Source organism: Podarcis gaigeae, assembly GCF_964106915.1.
Source record: "Podarcis gaigeae genome assembly, chromosome: 13".
Classification (NCBI taxonomy): domain Eukaryota; kingdom Metazoa; phylum Chordata; class Lepidosauria; order Squamata; family Lacertidae; genus Podarcis; species Podarcis gaigeae.
In genome coordinates, this window is record NC_139689.1 from 33,442,781 (window position 1) to 33,459,312 (window position 16,532).

General features: G+C 45.2%; 1 protein-coding gene across 2 annotated transcripts in view; it reads left to right on the forward strand.

Moving 5' to 3' along the window:
• TBKBP1 (TBK1 binding protein 1) overlaps positions 1–16,532 on the forward strand; it is a 54,414-nt gene that overhangs the window by 1,414 nt on the left and 36,468 nt on the right. Inside the window, exons 2-4 of one of the 2 annotated variants that reach the window (XM_083708759.1) lie at positions 11,393–11,673; positions 13,466–13,588; positions 16,255–16,359. In XM_083708759.1, coding sequence (XP_083564885.1) covers positions 11,452–11,673; positions 13,466–13,588; positions 16,255–16,359 — 450 coding nt within the window. In that variant the 5' untranslated portion in view covers positions 11,393–11,451. Of the gene's footprint in view, positions 1–11,176; positions 11,674–13,465; positions 13,589–16,254; positions 16,360–16,532 lie in introns of both variants that reach the window. The other variant, XM_083708760.1, reaches the window with a different exon arrangement.

The following is a 16,532-nucleotide window of genomic DNA, read 5'->3' on the forward strand; positions in this document are numbered from 1 at the left end:
ATCAAACCTGGGACCTTCTGCATTCAAGGCAGATCCTCTCCCATTGAGCTACAGCCCTTTTCCCTGACTCTCCCGTGTTCCTTACCTTCCACCCCAACTTCATTTGCATTTCCTGCTCCTTGGGATCTGTGCTGCACCATATCCTAACTGCATTCTGGCCCCTGTGCCCCCCCACTGCCCTAATCTCCTGCCAAGAATTAGGAATTAGGTTCCCACATTCACATTGTATTTGCTGGCCAGCTGTTTTCATTTCCTTCGCTGCTCAACTGTGCATACCGCCCTGGATCAGGGCCTCCTTCATTCACCTGCCCATTCAAATCGAATTGCATTCCTTGTGATTCCCACCACCCATGCTGTATGCTGGTTACTATCCCGCTGTGTCCCATAAACTGTATTCTGATTCCCTTACCCTAGACTTGCTCCCTTCTCATCTAATTGCTTGCTATTCTCCTTGTCCCAGAGATTTGTAGCACTATTCCAGTCCCATTGGACTTCAGGGAGCATGCTACCCACCCAAAAAAATATATCCGTGCAATTGCACGATGAATTTCCTGTTTGGTTGCTTCCATTTTTCCCTATCCTGCTGATTCACCCCACTCCCAGGAACTTATTTCAGTTCTTCCATTTTTTAAAAAAAATATTGACCCTAAGCATATTCTCTACCTCTGCAAAGCTGAGTTTGGGGCTCACCCTTTGGAATTTGATTTATGAAGCAATAATAACAGAGAAGAATGCCTCTGAGTACATACAGAGTACAAATGCCTCAGCAGTGAGTAGCCACTGCTTGTCCCTACGTATTGAGGATGATGGAACTTAGCCCCAGCCAACCATCCTTCTGGGTCTGCGATAAACAGGCCCCTCTGTTGTTTTCCTGTGGTTTTGCATCTGTTCCTTAATCATATGTATTGTTGAGCATTGGTAATATTGCCTTGTAACAGAAAAGGTGGGAGGACTGAGCTGGTGTGCTCGAGGATGGAGTGTTTTGTCTCTGAATCCTTCATCCCTGTGTTCTCCCATTCCCCGCCACCCAGCTCCCTAAACATTAGACTTCTCTGATCCCTTGCACCCACACCATGGTCCCTTGCCAGGGTTTAATGCCAGTGCCCCAATCTCAAGAGGTGAACTTCGTTATATCCTTCCCTGGGTGGGAAGGCAGGATGCAAATTTAACAAATAAAAGGGTGTAGTATTTGTTAAAGAGTGGTGCTAAATTATGTTTCCTACTCTGTTGCTCTTAAGCGGTGATCTGACAGGGCACAATCTGCTGGGAATTTCTCCAATGCAGCCCCCCATTGAGATGAATGGGATCTTCGCAATACAATCCTCTGTATTATTTTTCCAGTGCTGGGTCTGTGCAACATGTAATAGATGAGAATGCCTTTGCACATGTGCAGAGAGCTCATTGTAGACACTCTATGCATGAGCAGTCAGAGGGAGGCATAACTCCCTCCTAAACTTTCTACATGTTCATTTTTTCTGTCTTATATTTGAACGAATTCTTAAACATTCATTGCCTGCCCCAGCTGTGGTCTGAGGCGACCAGTGAGATTTCTGGAGCATTTTCACATTGTCCCCGATTATTATTATTAATAATTATTATTATTTATTTAATTTATATACTGCCCTATTCCCAGAGGTCTCAGGGCAGTTCACAAAATAAAATCAAAATAGAAAAACCTCAAAATACATAATCAAAACAACAACAACAACAACCCAATAACCCTCCCCCCCCCCAAAAAAAACCACCCAACATTTTAAAAGGGCATAGGATGTCAATCAAATCAAGCAAAGGCCTGGTTAAAAAGGAATGTTTTTGCCTGGTGCCCAAAGGTGTATATAATGAAGGCGCCAGGCAAACTTCCCTGGGGAAAGAATTCCACAGGCGGGGAGCCACTGCAAAGGAGGAGGAGGCACACGAAGAAGGGCCTCAAAAGATGGTCTCAGGGTCTGGGTCTTCTTCGTCTTCTTCAGCAATCACTCATAGCCGAGTAGGTTCACATGGAAAGAGTCTTGAGGTACTGCGGTCCTGAGCCATTTAAGCATTTATAGGTCAAAACCAGCACTTTGAACTGGGCCCGGAGACTTAATTGGTAGCCAGTGCTACCAATGTAAGGATCAGTGTAATATGCCTGAGTTCATCTGGCACATTTTGAAGGGTGAAAAAGTGTTTGCTTTAGCGGTTCTTTCCCATGTTTAAGAGGCAACCTTCTACAGCAGTGCTGTGCTGGAATTTTTTAAAAAAAATTAAGTGCAGCGTTCTTTCCCCTGCACGCATTGTGTTCACCTCGTTGATCATGGCCACATAGGGGAAATGGAGCATTTATGGTTTTAACATGAAATCCTCTTGAACATCTTCCCACTTAGTGGCTACTAGTGGGATCTGCAACAAAAGCGTGTGTCTCTTGTCCTGGGCGCCAGCCAGCCCTGCCCTGCCCTCCTCTGTTCCAGCATGTGAAGCTGTAATAGACTCAAGCAGGCCAGTTTCCCTCTTTCCCTTCCCTTTTCAATGTTCTGTTTTTCCATTTCAAGCTGGCATTCATCATTCCATGGCTCTTCTTGGTTACACAGAGTATTCCCAGTCCTCATTAGGCTCTTTGTTGTGTAGCCTTCTTGAGGGCATTTTTCTTTGGGCTACGCTTGTGGTTCCCCCAAACGCTTTGATAACCTTCCTATTGTTTATCAGTGGACCCATTATGGATCCCTTGCAGTTGGCTGGCGTGGGGGGGGGGGGGTAAGAGGAATTTGCTATCAGAAAAAAGCGACAGGATGAAGCAGAGCAGAATAGCAGTCCTCCGTGTAGGAAAGTTTTAAGCATCTGAGCTGGCTCATGAAAAGAGGCAGCTGCCTTGCGTGCTTCCAGGCAGTCTCCTCTGGCCTGGCCTGATCTTCAAACCCGACCTTTGGGCTGTGCCATCTGTGCACCGAATCTACAATGGCATACGGAAGAGGAATTCTCGGCAGCTACCCCAACCGTTATAGAACTTCATATGTTATGCAGCAGCAAATGCATATTTGGGCTGTGTATGTGTGTGGACAGCTCTGGCCAATCCAAGACTCCCTTGGCATGTGAACTTGTGTGGAGTATAAGCACATTTCTTGTATATCTTTTGTGTATAGCACCAAGTGCATTTTTTGTGCACATAACACATGAAGAGAAAGCGAGCATGGACAGGTCTGTGTGGTTTCTTCCTTCACATTGTGCAGGATAAAAAGGTAAAGGGACCCTGACCATTAGGTCCAGTTGTGACCGACTCTGGGGTTGCGGCACTCATCTCGCTTTATTGGCCGAGGGAGCCAGCGTACAGCTTCTGGGTCATGTGGCCAGCATGACTAAACCGCTTCTGGCGAACCAGAGCAGTGCACGAAAATGCCGTTTACCTTCCTGCAGGAGCGGTACCTATTTATCTACTTGGACTTTGATGTGCTTTTGAACTGCTAGGTTGGCAGGAGCAGGGACCGAGCAAGGGGAGCTCACCCCGTTGCGGGGATTCGAATCGCCGACCTTCTGATCGGCAAGTCCTAGGCTCTGTGGTTTAGCCCACCGTGCCACCCGCGTCCCTTATCATGCAGGATACTGACTGCAAAATGTAGCATTCTGAGAAGGTTGGCGGCTTCTTCTTCTTCTTCGTCTTCTTCTTCTTCTTCTTCTTCTTCTTCTTCTTCTTCTTCTTCTCTCATTGTGAAAATGTGAAGTTTCTAGATCTTGTGACTGTGTGACTGTCAATAGAAAGAATATGAAGAAAGCTTAGAGAACTTAGTACATAGATAGATATACGAATGGGGTGTTGTTGTTCAGTGACCGTTACAGCTCTTTCAGTCTGGGAAAAGTAACCAGCTCTTTCAGTCTGGGAAAAGTAACCGCTCTTGAACCCTGGAAAGCCATGACCCGTCCGGGTAAATAGTACTGAGTTTACATAGTCTGCTGGTCTGACTTCCTGAGTTCCTCTGCCCACCCTGACAAGTAGAAGAGGAATAAATTATGACGAACTGTGCAAATGTAATGCAGACATTCTGTTTCGTGAACTTTTATTGAAGGCTTCAGAATCCAGCTTAGCTTGGTCCAGAATTTTACCCTGCCAGATTCTTGGGTACAGGACATCCTGTCTGGGCCAGGATTAGGGGCTGGTCTACGTGGCCCCATGGAATCCTTCCCAGCTCAGTGATTTTAGGTAACACTGTGTACCAGCTGCTCTTAGAAAACAGTGTCCCTTCTGGCTGTGTTCCTTTCTGATGGGACCAGAGCTTCTTCCTTCCTTCTGCCAGTTACTTGGCTGTGACGAGGAAGATTTTTGCCTAATTGCTTTCAATTCCCTGGCCATCGTTCTTTTTCCATTTCGCGGCTGAAACAGCATTGGGCAGAAGGAGCGGAGCTGATTCTAGGGAGAGAGAGAGAGAGAGAGAACAACAACTCCAAAAGGTTTCACAGCCTATAGGTGCCGATATGTCACATTCCCAGGTCCGCTATAGAGCACACAGAGCACACAAAGAAAGGTGCCTTATAGCAGGTTAGATTATTTGTCTATCTAGCTCAGTTTGCCTACACTGACTGCCAGCAGCTCTCCAAGGTTTCAGGCCTCTGATCCCCCAACCTGGCACTCTCCAGATGTTTTATACAGTACAACTCCCATCAGCCACCAGTTAGCATGGCTACCATGGCTGGGACAGATGGGAGTTGTAGTTGTTTTGGGAGCACCAGATTATGGAAGGCTGGCCTACACTGGATGGCCCAGGAGGAAAACAGAAAGAATGAGAAAGGGACCAAGATAAAATGAAATACAGTGGTACCTCGGGTTACATACGCTTCAGGTTACAGACTCCGCTAACCCAGAAATAGTGCTTCAGGTTAAGAACTTTGCTTCAGGATGAGAACAGAAATTGTGCTCCGGCAGCACGGCAGCAGCAGGAGGCCCCATTAGCTAAAGTGGTGCTTCAGGTTAAGAACAGTTTCAGGTTAAGGACGGACCTCTGGAATGAATTAAGTACTTAACCCGAGGTACCACTGTAAATTAAAATGTTGCGCTGCCACACATACCTATGAAAGTAGAACACTGCCTTATACCACGCCAGACTGCCTATCTATTTAGCCTGGTATCTGCAGACTCTAACAAACTCTGGCAGTGGCTTTCCAGGGTTTCCAGCAGAAGTCTTCTCTATCATCTGCTACCTGATCGTTTTCGCTGGAGGTGTTGGTGATTGAAGCTGGGGCCTTCTCCATGTAAGCAGGTGCCGTTATCCCTGGGGATGGACAGATTAGTTTGTTTCTGGCCCGTGCCACTGCTACATGTGTTCACTCATAAATTTGCTTTGTCCCTGATTCTACATTAATGCCTGATTTGTGTGGGTGGGGGGATAATCTGCACACACAAAAATCACATTTTAATATGCGTTTTTAAAACACATTTCCCCTTGAAACATGTTTAGAAATGCAGATTTTATCTCAAAATGAGTATTTTTTAAAAACACTTTTTTTTATAGCTGAGAACTGCATCAAAGCATTTGGAAAAGTGCACTGTGCAGCTCAGAACAGAGCTATTCATTAGTCCAATAGTTGTGGATCTGGTCAGTCTGTATCACGATTTGCAAACATTAGATTCCTCAAGCACCCCTGATCTGTGGTTCCTTCCTTCCTAATTTAAGACTTGGAACAGCATCTTGCCTTGCTTTGTTCCTTGTTCTCGTCCCTCCCCCTTTTAATGTTTGGTCTTCCAGGCATGGGTGGCGTTCCTCTTTTATGTTGTTAATGATGCATTTCTATTCTATATATGTGCGTGGGCTTTTATTTAATTGAATGCATTTAAATACTAATTCTTTTGGTAACCACAATTCCAACCCCCCCTCCCCAAACAGAAAAAGGCACGTTAGAGAATAGGGAAAAAATGGAACGTAGAAGGGAAATAAATTATCTGCAACAAGAAATGGTATATAGGGGGAAACCCTTCAAAAAAAACCACACCCCATTCCTCTTTGCTTATCTGAATTTCAGTTTTCTTTGCCTGGGATTAGCTGGGAAATATATCTCCTTATTATCAACTCAGCTTGTTAGGCAGGCGATTGGGATGGCCGTTGATTTAATTTAGATATGTTTTGCTTAACGCTTCTGACAGTTCCTTCACCCACCCATGGGATTTTTCCCATGCCAGCAAGGAGGCCATGTGACATGCAGGACTCTGGGAAGCCAATATATCTAAGTCCCATTTTTGCTACGAAGTTGTTTGACAGCTTTGAGCAAGTCACTTGGACTTAGTTGTCTCTCTCCTTCCCCCTCGCCCATCACTTTGTAAAATGATCATAATACCAAATCATCTCAAGTTGCATGCACACACCATACATTCAACTTGCTTGGCTTCCCCCAAATAATCCTGGGTAGTGTAGCTTGTTAAGGGTGCTGGGAATTGTAGCTCAGGGGGGTAAACTCGTGTTCCCAGGATCCTTTGGGTGGGAGCTTTGTTCTTTAACTGTGTGGTGTGTATGCAGTCATAATGAGAGCAGTGGGCTGATAAACCATCAGCCTTTTAATGGATTAATAACTTTGCTGCTATATATAGGTGCTTTTAGAAATACTGAAAAGAGGTGCAAGAAGTTATTTGCATGCCCCCTTTCGCGATACAAACCCATCCAAGGCAGTTTTCAAGCAATGCAAAAATACATAAAAAAAAAAAAAAACCCATAGCAAACGAGAGAGATGAATCCTTCCTACAGGGAAGTTAGTGGTAGACTGAATTAACCAAACATAGCACTCATAGCCTTCTTGATTTTTTATCTTGTTCATTTGGAACTCCAAGTAGTTTCCCACTTTTTTAAGCACATGGGTGACATTTCTCTCCATCCCCATGAGACAGAAAGAAGGTGGTCACAGAAACTGATTTTTCAAGAGACCTGGGTGAAGGTCAGATCCCTAGAATTACCATATCTAATGCTCACCTTTTTTTTTTTTTTGGCCAAATGATCTTGCGAAAATTAAGGTGCGCATTAGATTCGATGGCACATTTACATTCTCCAGCAAATGCTTTTTTCTCTCTTCTTCTTTGAGGTTCTGAAAACTGATGGCACATTAGATTCAAGTAAATACTGTACGAGGTAATAATACCTGTACAAGCCTCCAAAAGCCCATAGAGCTGAAAGAGGAAGTGGGAAAGAGAGTCACTCTCCAACTTCCTCCTTTGGCTCTATGTACTTTTTAAGGGAGAAGGTTAAAAAAGGCAACTGCCCTGATGGCCATTTAGGAAGGCTTAGAGGATAGACTTTAGGATAACAACATGAAAGCAAAACGCAGCCATCCTGTGGGTTTTGGAATTGACTTTGGATTTCTCTCTCGTTTTAAAATTCTCCCCCTCTCTGTGTTTCGGATTGCCAGTTTTTACCAGCCCTGCTCTTCTGCCTCCACTGCCAGCCCGACATGAAGGAATTTAGCAGGAGAAGCTAAACTTCTAAAGTACAGTCATACCTTGGTTGTTGAATGCCTTCGTACTTGGACGTTTTGGCTCCCAAATGCCGCAAACCCGGAAGTGACTGTTCCGGTTTGTGAACTATTTTTGGAAGCCAAATGTCTGACGGAGCCTCCTGCAGCCAATCGGAAGCCGTGCTTTGGTTTCCGAACGTTTTGGAAGTTGAATGCTCTTCCAGAACAGATTCCGTTCAAGAAGTGAGTGTGGCCGCAGAGGAATAAATGGGAAGTTGGCAGCCCATTGTTCACAGTTGCCATGACAGGATACGTGGCTCCTCCGCTGTGTGATTCTGGAGCCGCTAGACCGTGATCCTGTGCTGCATTTGAAGACTTCACTGCTGCCCCCATCTGCCTGGCTTCTGGCTCAGAAGGGAGTTGGTTTCATTTATTGGCCGGCGAGGGATGAGAACCCTGCACATCCTCAGAGGCACTTGCTACAGCCAACATTTGTGGACTGAGCCCTGCCCAAGAAATCTGCGTTAAACTCCCTATTTAGCCAGTTCTGACCCCCCCTCTATGCTGGTCCGTCTCACTCCCAAAACTTCTAGGCAGCAAAAGCTTCCTTGTCAAAATTTCTCCGGAAAGGGAGAGTCTCTTTCAGCTATTTTACTTATTATTATTTTTTTGGACGGGCTGTAGCTCCAGAGTCAAGCACATGAAAAAGGCCCCGGGTTCAGTCCCTGGTACCTCTAGGTAGAGACGGCAAATACCCCTGCCTGAACCCGGAGAGACAATGGCGAGCGTCCTTTCCTCCCTGTGGCCAACCAGATGGGAAGCCTGCAAGCCAGGGAGCTGAGTGCAACAAGCACTCTTCTCACCTGTGATTCCCAGCCACTACCTTCCAAGAATTTCTCCATTTCTCTTTTTTAAAGCCTTCCCAGTTGATGGCCAACACTGCCTCTTGTGGGTGTGAATTTTGCTTAGCAGTGTGAAGAAGTACAATTTCACTTTTATGTCTTTCACTTTCTCCTTTGTTATCATTACCTTTCTCTCTAAGTAAAGGTAAAGGGACCCCTGACCATTAGGTCCAGTCATGGCTGACTCTGGGGTTGTGGCGCTCATCTCGCTTTATTGGCCAAGGGAGCCGGCATACAGCTTCCGGGCATGTGGCCAGCATGACTAAGCCGCTTCTGGTGAACCAGAGCAGTGCATGGAAACGCTGTTTACCTTCCCGCTGGAGTGGTACCTATTTATCTACTTGCACTTTGAGGTGCTTTCGAGCTGCTAGGTTGGCAGGAGCAGGGACTGAGCAACGGGAGCTCACCCCATTGAGGGGATTTGAACCGCCAACCTTCTGATCGGCAAGTCCTAGGCTCTGTGGTTTAACCCACAGCACCACCCACGTCCTTTTTCTCTCTCAGTATTCTATTGTTATTTATCTTAATATTATTTCTTACTGTGTTTGGGTAAGGAATGCCCTTCCACCAGATGTCAAGGAAATAAACAACTATCTGACTTTTGGAAGACATCTGAAGGCAACCCTGTTTAGGGAAGTTTTTAATGTTTGCTGTTTTATTGTGGTTTTTAATATCCTGTTGGGAGCCGCCCAGAGTGGCTGGGGAGGCCTGGCCAGGTGGGCAGCGTATAAGTAATAAATGATAATGATGATGAACAGTTTGAAGGACACTGTGTGAGATACAGGGAAGGGAAGATCTGCCAGGGTGAGAGGCTGGGATGCTCCCAGATGAGAGCTGGGAGGGTACATTTTTTTCTGTATGGGACAAAAGTTAAGGTACCCTTGTGAGATAGAATCTTGTATTCTTTTGTGTATCTCTTGGCTTCTTTTTTCCTTTCTATTATTCTTCGTGTGGGTTAGCTTGTCTTGTACAGTGGTACCTCGGGCTAAGTACTTAATTCGTTCCGGAGGTCCATTCTTAACCTGAAACTGTTCTTAACCTGAAGCACCACTTTAGCTAATGGGGCCTCCTGCTGCCGCAGCGCCACCGGAGCACGATTTCTGTTCTCATCCTGAAGCAAAGTTCTTAACCCGAGATAAAATTTCTGGGTTAGCGGAGTCTGTAACCTGAAGCGTATGTAACCTGAGGTACCACTGTATTGCATTGTGAAGAAAATTTAATAAGATTTTTTTTTTTTAAGTACTCTTTCACAAAATGCATGTAGTGGGATAGCTCAGTTGGTAGAACATGAAACTGTTAATCTCAGGGTCCTGGGTTCAAGCCCCACTTCGGGCAAAAAGATTCCTGCATTTCAGGGGGGTTGGACTAGCACTAGATGAGCCACGTGGTCCCTTCCAAATTGACAGTTCTATGATTCTATGAATGTAGAGCTGCACAGAAAGATGCTTCTGTTTTGGCCTTTAGTGGTACAAGTCGTCCCAGGTTAAGCCCCCAGTATCTCTTGGTAGTGAAAGACCCCTGCTTGAGAGCCAACTGTCAGTCATTGTAAATAAACAGTAGCTTGGTTAAGTGACCTGATTTGGTATCAGCAGTTTTCTATCTTCCTTATCTGCACTGATAGTAAGTACAGAGCCAGTAGCTGGTAACTACTCCAGATTTTGCTTCTCATCAGACGAGGGGGTGTTCTTGTAAATGTGGCGGAAGATTCATTCATTCGTTCGTTGCAAAAATGCCCCAGCCTTTTCTGTTTTTTCCTGAATGGCGCCTGCAGCCTCATTCTTCTAACAAATGCACCCACACCATCCACCTTAAATGCGCTGTTACGCCGTCCAAGTTGCTGCAACACAATTTGGACTCCCACCTTTTTCCTGTGTTTGCTGCTTTTTCCAAATCTGATACCAGATTTCCCTTTCTTTGCTGTTGAGAGCTTTTCCCTCTTTTTTAAAAAAAAATCCTGTCTGCGTGGTGTTTTGTTTTCCCAGTTTGTGGCTATGACTGTTAAGTTCTGTGTTGTATGAGCTCGCCATCTGTGTGTTGGGTTGATTGATCCACCTTCTCCCTCAGCGTCTGATAGCTGAGAAGTCTCACTCAGTGGTTATGTCACAGATTTCCCTTTTCACTTTAGCAGGGAGGCATTCAAAACAGACGGTGAAGGAATATGTGTGTGTCTTTCTATTAGGAAGTGTACAGAGGCAGCTGCAGCATGAAATGGGGCAAAATGGCTGCCTTGGGTATCAGGTGTTGGGGTGCTGCTAAAGGAAGGGTGGGGAATCCTTTTCAACCTGAGGGCCACAGCTTCACAGGGGCAAGCTTCTGGGGGCCACATCCCTAAGGTAGGTGGGGCCAGAGGCAAAAAGGGGTGGAGCCATGGGTGTGACTTACCTTTGTGGAGTAGGCTACATTCCAGCCACGAAAAATCCAGAGCCACACACACACACACACACACACACACACACACACACACACCTCCATCCAGGAAAGCAAAAGCCATTCTTAAAACCCAAGGATGCTTAGCTCTGTTTCTTCCTTGTTTTGTTTTATTTAATTTACTAGCAGCCATACACCTGGTGTTGCTTGGGAAATCTAAGCCCCCTTCCGCCAAATCAGTGCTGTTTTGAAATCTGTGGTTGAAATCATTGCATTTTTGAAAGGTTCAGTCTGCCATCTTGATTCAAAATGGCTTCCAATTGTATCCAAAAGCCTGCTCCTTGTTCTGAGGAACCAACATGCGAAATTTGGTTGCGATATCTTGAGAGATGTACAAATGCATGGCAGACAACTGATCAAAATCTATATTATTATATTATATTATATTATAATATATTATATTATATTATATTATTATAATAATTTGTCTTTACCCTCCTGTATTCCAGGTGAAAACTGTCCCCCCAGAGCACTTCACAACAATTAAAGCCAGCTCTCAATGCCACTGGCAGATGCTGTGCAATGTGCATAAATGAAAATAAGACACAGGCTTCCAAACTATTTTTGAAAAAAATAAAAATTCCCAGACAAAGGGAAGGAAAAAGCTTAGAAGAAGGAGCCACGCTGTGCTGTGTCTCACTCCTGTTTCTTGCCATCTCCCATAGCTGGAGTTTGCCAGGCACTGGCGTTTCCTGCTAAACGCCCGTCTGTCCCTGATTGTGCCATGGACTCCATGTTTGAAGATGACATCAGCATCCTTACCCAAGATGCTTTGGTCCAGGAGGATGACTGGCTGGACAGCCCCAATACTGACCTCTCCAGCGAGATGTGTTCTGCCTCCCACTTTGCTCTCATCACGGCCTACGATGACATCAAGAACCGCCTGACCGGGCTGGAGCGGGAGAACGCTAGCCTCAAGCGGAAACTGAAGATGTATGAGATTAAGGTGAGTGGCGGTTTGTAGATGCCTTTGGATCAAGTTACAGGGAACCAGGCAGAGGGCCTTCTCGGTAGTGGCGCCCGCCCTGTGGAATGCCCTCCCATCAGATGTCAAAGCGATAAACAACTACCTGACATTCAGAAGACATCTGAAGGCAGCCCTGTTCAGGGAAGTTTTTAATATGTGACATTTTAGTGTATTTTTCATCTCTGTTGGAAGCCGCCCAGAGTGGCTGGGGAAACCCAGCCAGATGGGCGGGGTACAAATAATAAATTATTATTATTATTATTATTATGGTGATCTGTTAATGGTTCAACAGGTCAAACCCAGTAGGTAGCGCAAGTGGCTGATATTTTAAGTAAATAAATAAGATTACATTAGCCTTCTCTGCTCCCAGTCCTTTATCATTTTCCAGAGAAGTGCTGCTCTCGATGCTGAAAATGGGAGAATTAAGGGGGAGCAGGGCCTTTTGGATAGCAGCCCCCAAACTCCAGAATATCCTGCCAAAGGAAGTCCTGGTCTTTGCTCAACTTCATGTTTAAATATGTTTGATGGGCATTTTCTTTGAAATTGATGATCAGGGACTTCGAGACTGCAATCCAGTAAACGTGTACCTGGGAGCAATTCCCACTGAAGTCTTACTTCTGAGTAGGCATGCAAAGGTATCCCACTGCTAAAAAAATGTGCAACACCTTTATGGCTGGTTTTGATAATTATTGTACATCACCTACTTGTTTTTATCAGTCTTCTGTTCAATGCTCCAGTGTGGCACAGTGATTAGAGTGTTGGATTACAGCCAGAGGGATCTGGGTTCAAGTCCCTCCCCCTTGGTCATGAAAATTCCTGAGTTGACCTTGCATCAGTCATACCCTCAGCCAAATCTTATCTCACAGGGTAGTTGTGAAGATGCTTTTTTAAAAGGTTTGTTCCTTTTAATTTGGTATCTTGATTCATTTATTTTAGTAGTGCTGTTGTTTCTTATGTTTTTCTGTTGATTTAATGCTGTTGCTGTTTTTATTGTTTATGTCTGTTGTACATTGCTGAGGGGGAGGTAATTGCAGAAAGGTGGCATAAAAATATTAAAACAAATTTAACATTGGAGGGGCTGAAGGCCATGCATGCTGCTTCGAGTTCACTGGAGGAAAGGTGGGATAGGAATAGAATAAATAAATAAAATTAACAGCTCCTGTAATGAGAACCAGTGTGGTGTAGGGGTTAGTATGTCAGGCTTGAACCTGGGAGACCAGGGTTCAAATCCCCACTCAGCTATGAAGCTGAGTGTGAGAACGAGATAATATTGTGTGTGTTTATATATAGATATATATTGAATTAGTTGCTGTTTTTTTATTTTAAAATTTGCTATTGCGCCTGAGGTTTGGGCTGTGGCCCATGAAATGTGCCACTACATGTCACTTTGTCTTTAACACTAACCCATGTTATATAAAACCTGTACAGTCGTGCCTTGGTTTTCAAACAGCCTCGTTCTCAAACGTTTTTGAACGTTCTTTTGGAAGCCGAACATCTGAAGCCGAACGTTCCATGGCTTCTGATTGGCTGCAGGAGCTTCCTGCAGCCAATCAGAAGCTGTGTTTTGGTTTTCTAATGTTTTGGAAGTAGAATGGACTTCCAGAACAGATTCTGTTTGACTTCCAAAGTATGACTGTACATTAAATGCTTCATACTGCTTTATTATTGTTCCCCACTTTGCCTGCTTCCCCCAATATTTCTGCAATGCATATTTTCTTTTTTTAAGAGAGTAAATGCTTGGTGTTTTTTTCCTTGTGCTCCTGGCCCGCAGTTCCCACTGATTAGTGAGTTTGGAGAGGAGCGCATCTTCCCAGCCTACGACTCCAAGGAGGCCTCACTTTTGAAAAGCGAGAAAGCCAACCTGCAGCAGCAGCTGAATCAATTCCAGCGCGAGGTGAGCAGGGCTTCCCGACATGCTTGGAAAGGAGCTTTTAAAGAGTGAAAGCACTTGACTTGGCCATCTTGGCTCATGGCTTTTTGTGTTATTGTCTGTAATAGGTAAAGCGTACGGGACGATTGCCTCATGGATCGTGGCACGTTGCTCAAGAACATGTGCCTGCAAATTTAGTTATTAAATTCCTTTTGCCAGCTTGGTACCCCAACGAAATCACAGGCAAGGGCACAGTACTATATTAAGAGCCGCAGAAAATACTGAAAGGCATACAGCAGTGACAACGATTTATTTATAAGAAGAGGCAACTTTTTATTTCAAGTGTACGTTTCAACAGGGTTTACAAAGCTCCATAATAGCACAAGAATCATATTAAAGAATGCACTAAGCAGCTGGCAAATATCATTACACTTGGAAAACGTACGTCTCAGCAAGGCTTACAAAAAACCATTGTTGTTGTTGTTGTTGTTGTTGTTGTTGTTGTTGTTGTTGTTGTTAATGCTCTAAGCAGCTGATGACAGGCTTCTGGATAGCATTCTGTTTGAGAAAATCTTCTCCAGATGATAACACCTGAAGTTCTCACATATGGGAGGATTTCAGGAATGGCTGTCTCTCCAAAGAAGTTACTCTATTCCAATGCAAGGATCCAAAATTTTGGGCAGGGTTTTTTCTTTTTCATTTTTGGTGTTTGCCAGCTTGCTACCCCCCTCCTGCTGTGACCAGCTCCCCTCTCTCAAAACACGCAGAGAAGTGAAAAGAGCATAGCAGAGGTTGTGCTACTTGCGAAAGACCCCGGAGAGGACGAGCCTTAGAGTGTGGTGGGAAGGCAGGGACCTTTCAGTCCTCACAACTGCCTTTTTGGAGCAAGACCTACTGGGAAGAGCTTCTGGGATCACTAGGCCTGCGCTGTTTTGGTTTCCGGAATAAAGAGTTTCCACTGATGCCAGATTTTCCTTTGCTTGCTGAGCTATGCTTGACTCCAGCTCCTGGCACTGGTGTGCGGAGAGACTGGCTGCCTCCCCACATCAGCAGCCCAGGAAGTCTTCCAACGCCAAAGGAATTAGTATTTTAGTGGGGCAGCACCTGCCATGTGGAACTTCCTGCCTGTTGATGTCCCTACCTTCACTGTACTGTTTTGGATGCTTGCTAAAAACCACTTCTTTTTCAGCAAGCCTGTTCCAACACATGGCTCTGTTTTATTGGGCTCATCTTTGCTTTCGGTGTGGACAACTGAAGTTAAGACTGGGGGAAATGCGGAACTGAAATTGGCAGTTCTAAGCAACCTTCAGGTCCCAGGTAGCTTGGCCACACAGCTCCTAAACGTACTGCTATTTCTGCAGCTTCACAGAGAAGGAGTTTGCTGGAGTGTGTGTGTGTGTGTGTGTGTGTGTGTGTGTGTGTGAACCAGTGCTGAAGTGAGTCGTTCACACTACATATTTCCCTATTTAGGGGGGGAGTGGACAGACTTTGCCCAATGCACCTCTTTAATTCCACTGTAGGTTACAAATTTATTGTAATGTATGATGGTGGTTTTTGCTTTTGTTTTGCTTCGGTTACTGTTTGTCTTTTGTAAGTTTTGGCGATTTTAAATTCGGAGGTTTAAGTAAAATATGTTGGTATGGGAAACTGTCGTGTAACGGGCCAATGGCTGTAATAAAGATCAATCCAATCCACTGTAGTTTCGTGGCAAAGCGGGGAAACCACACTTTACTGTTTCAACTCCCAGAAATTCCATAGCACAGAGCAGTAGCAGCAAAGGACAGGCAGGAAGATAGGGTTTCACATGTCTCAAAGCACACCTTCAAACTAGGTGAGGCTGGCCTGGTTTGTACGGTCAGCTCCCTGCTTAATAAGCCACGATATGCATGAGCTGCGTACATGGAGATTCTCTACAGCAGCTTTCCTCTCTCCCCACTTTTGCATGAGAGACTGAGCAAACCAGGACCCAGCTGTTAGCCATAGTTTCCTATTATGTGCAAACTCAGAAACTATGGTTAATGGCTTGCAAACTACAAATTACCTGCCGTTTGCAGGCACACAGAATGGGTTAATTTTTGGATCCTGGCTTGTTCAGCCACTTACACAAAGGGCAGAGCAACGTGGCTGAAAAAGGATTGCTTGCAGCTGCACGCCGCTCATTCATATTTGATGGACGCTCCTCAAATGACACATGTACCTGGCTCTAAATTCAGTGTGGCTTATTGCCCCTCCGACTCGTGCTGCAGGTGGGCTGCCTGCTTTGTTTTGTTTTCAACTACCTACACAGTTATCAGCTCAGCTGTTGGTTTGGCACCCACCCCTCCCATCCATAGCCATATAAAAAAACCTAAATCTACTCTGAGAAAGGCCGTGTGAGCATGTGGCTTTATGATTGCCACAAGGGCCAGCCTATCAGCTCTGTGCATTGTAGCCTTGCTCTCAGAAAGTTCATTTCACAATTGATTCCCAGGGCTGGCAGGTCAGGTCTGTGCAGATCTGATCTGAGCCAGGTTACCCGTGAGCTTAATCTGGGGCAGAAGATGGTAATGAATATCTAAAAAGGCAACGAGCGTGCTGTCGCCTTGTCTCCAGCCTTAGTGATCAGGCAGTTCCAGGATCATATGTTGCTTGCTGCTGCTGCTGAGCCATGATTTCTGCCTTTTTTCTTCCCCTCCACCCCCGCCCACCAGCTGCAGAAAAGCAAGGAGAGGGAAGAACAGCTGGGTGAGATGATCCAAGCCTATGAGAAGCTGTGTGTGGAGAAGACTGACCTTGAGTCGGAGCTGGGGCAGATGGTGGGTTTCATTTAGCATTCTGGCCGGATGCAAGGCATGCTGTAAGCCTCCTTTGCATGTACCTGTTTGCATGACGTGTCTGTAAAATGAGATAGGGCTCATGTTTAGTAGCTGTTCTGGCTTGCAGCACAGCTTTGCTGCTGCTGCTGCTGCACACTTCTGTTTTGAAATGA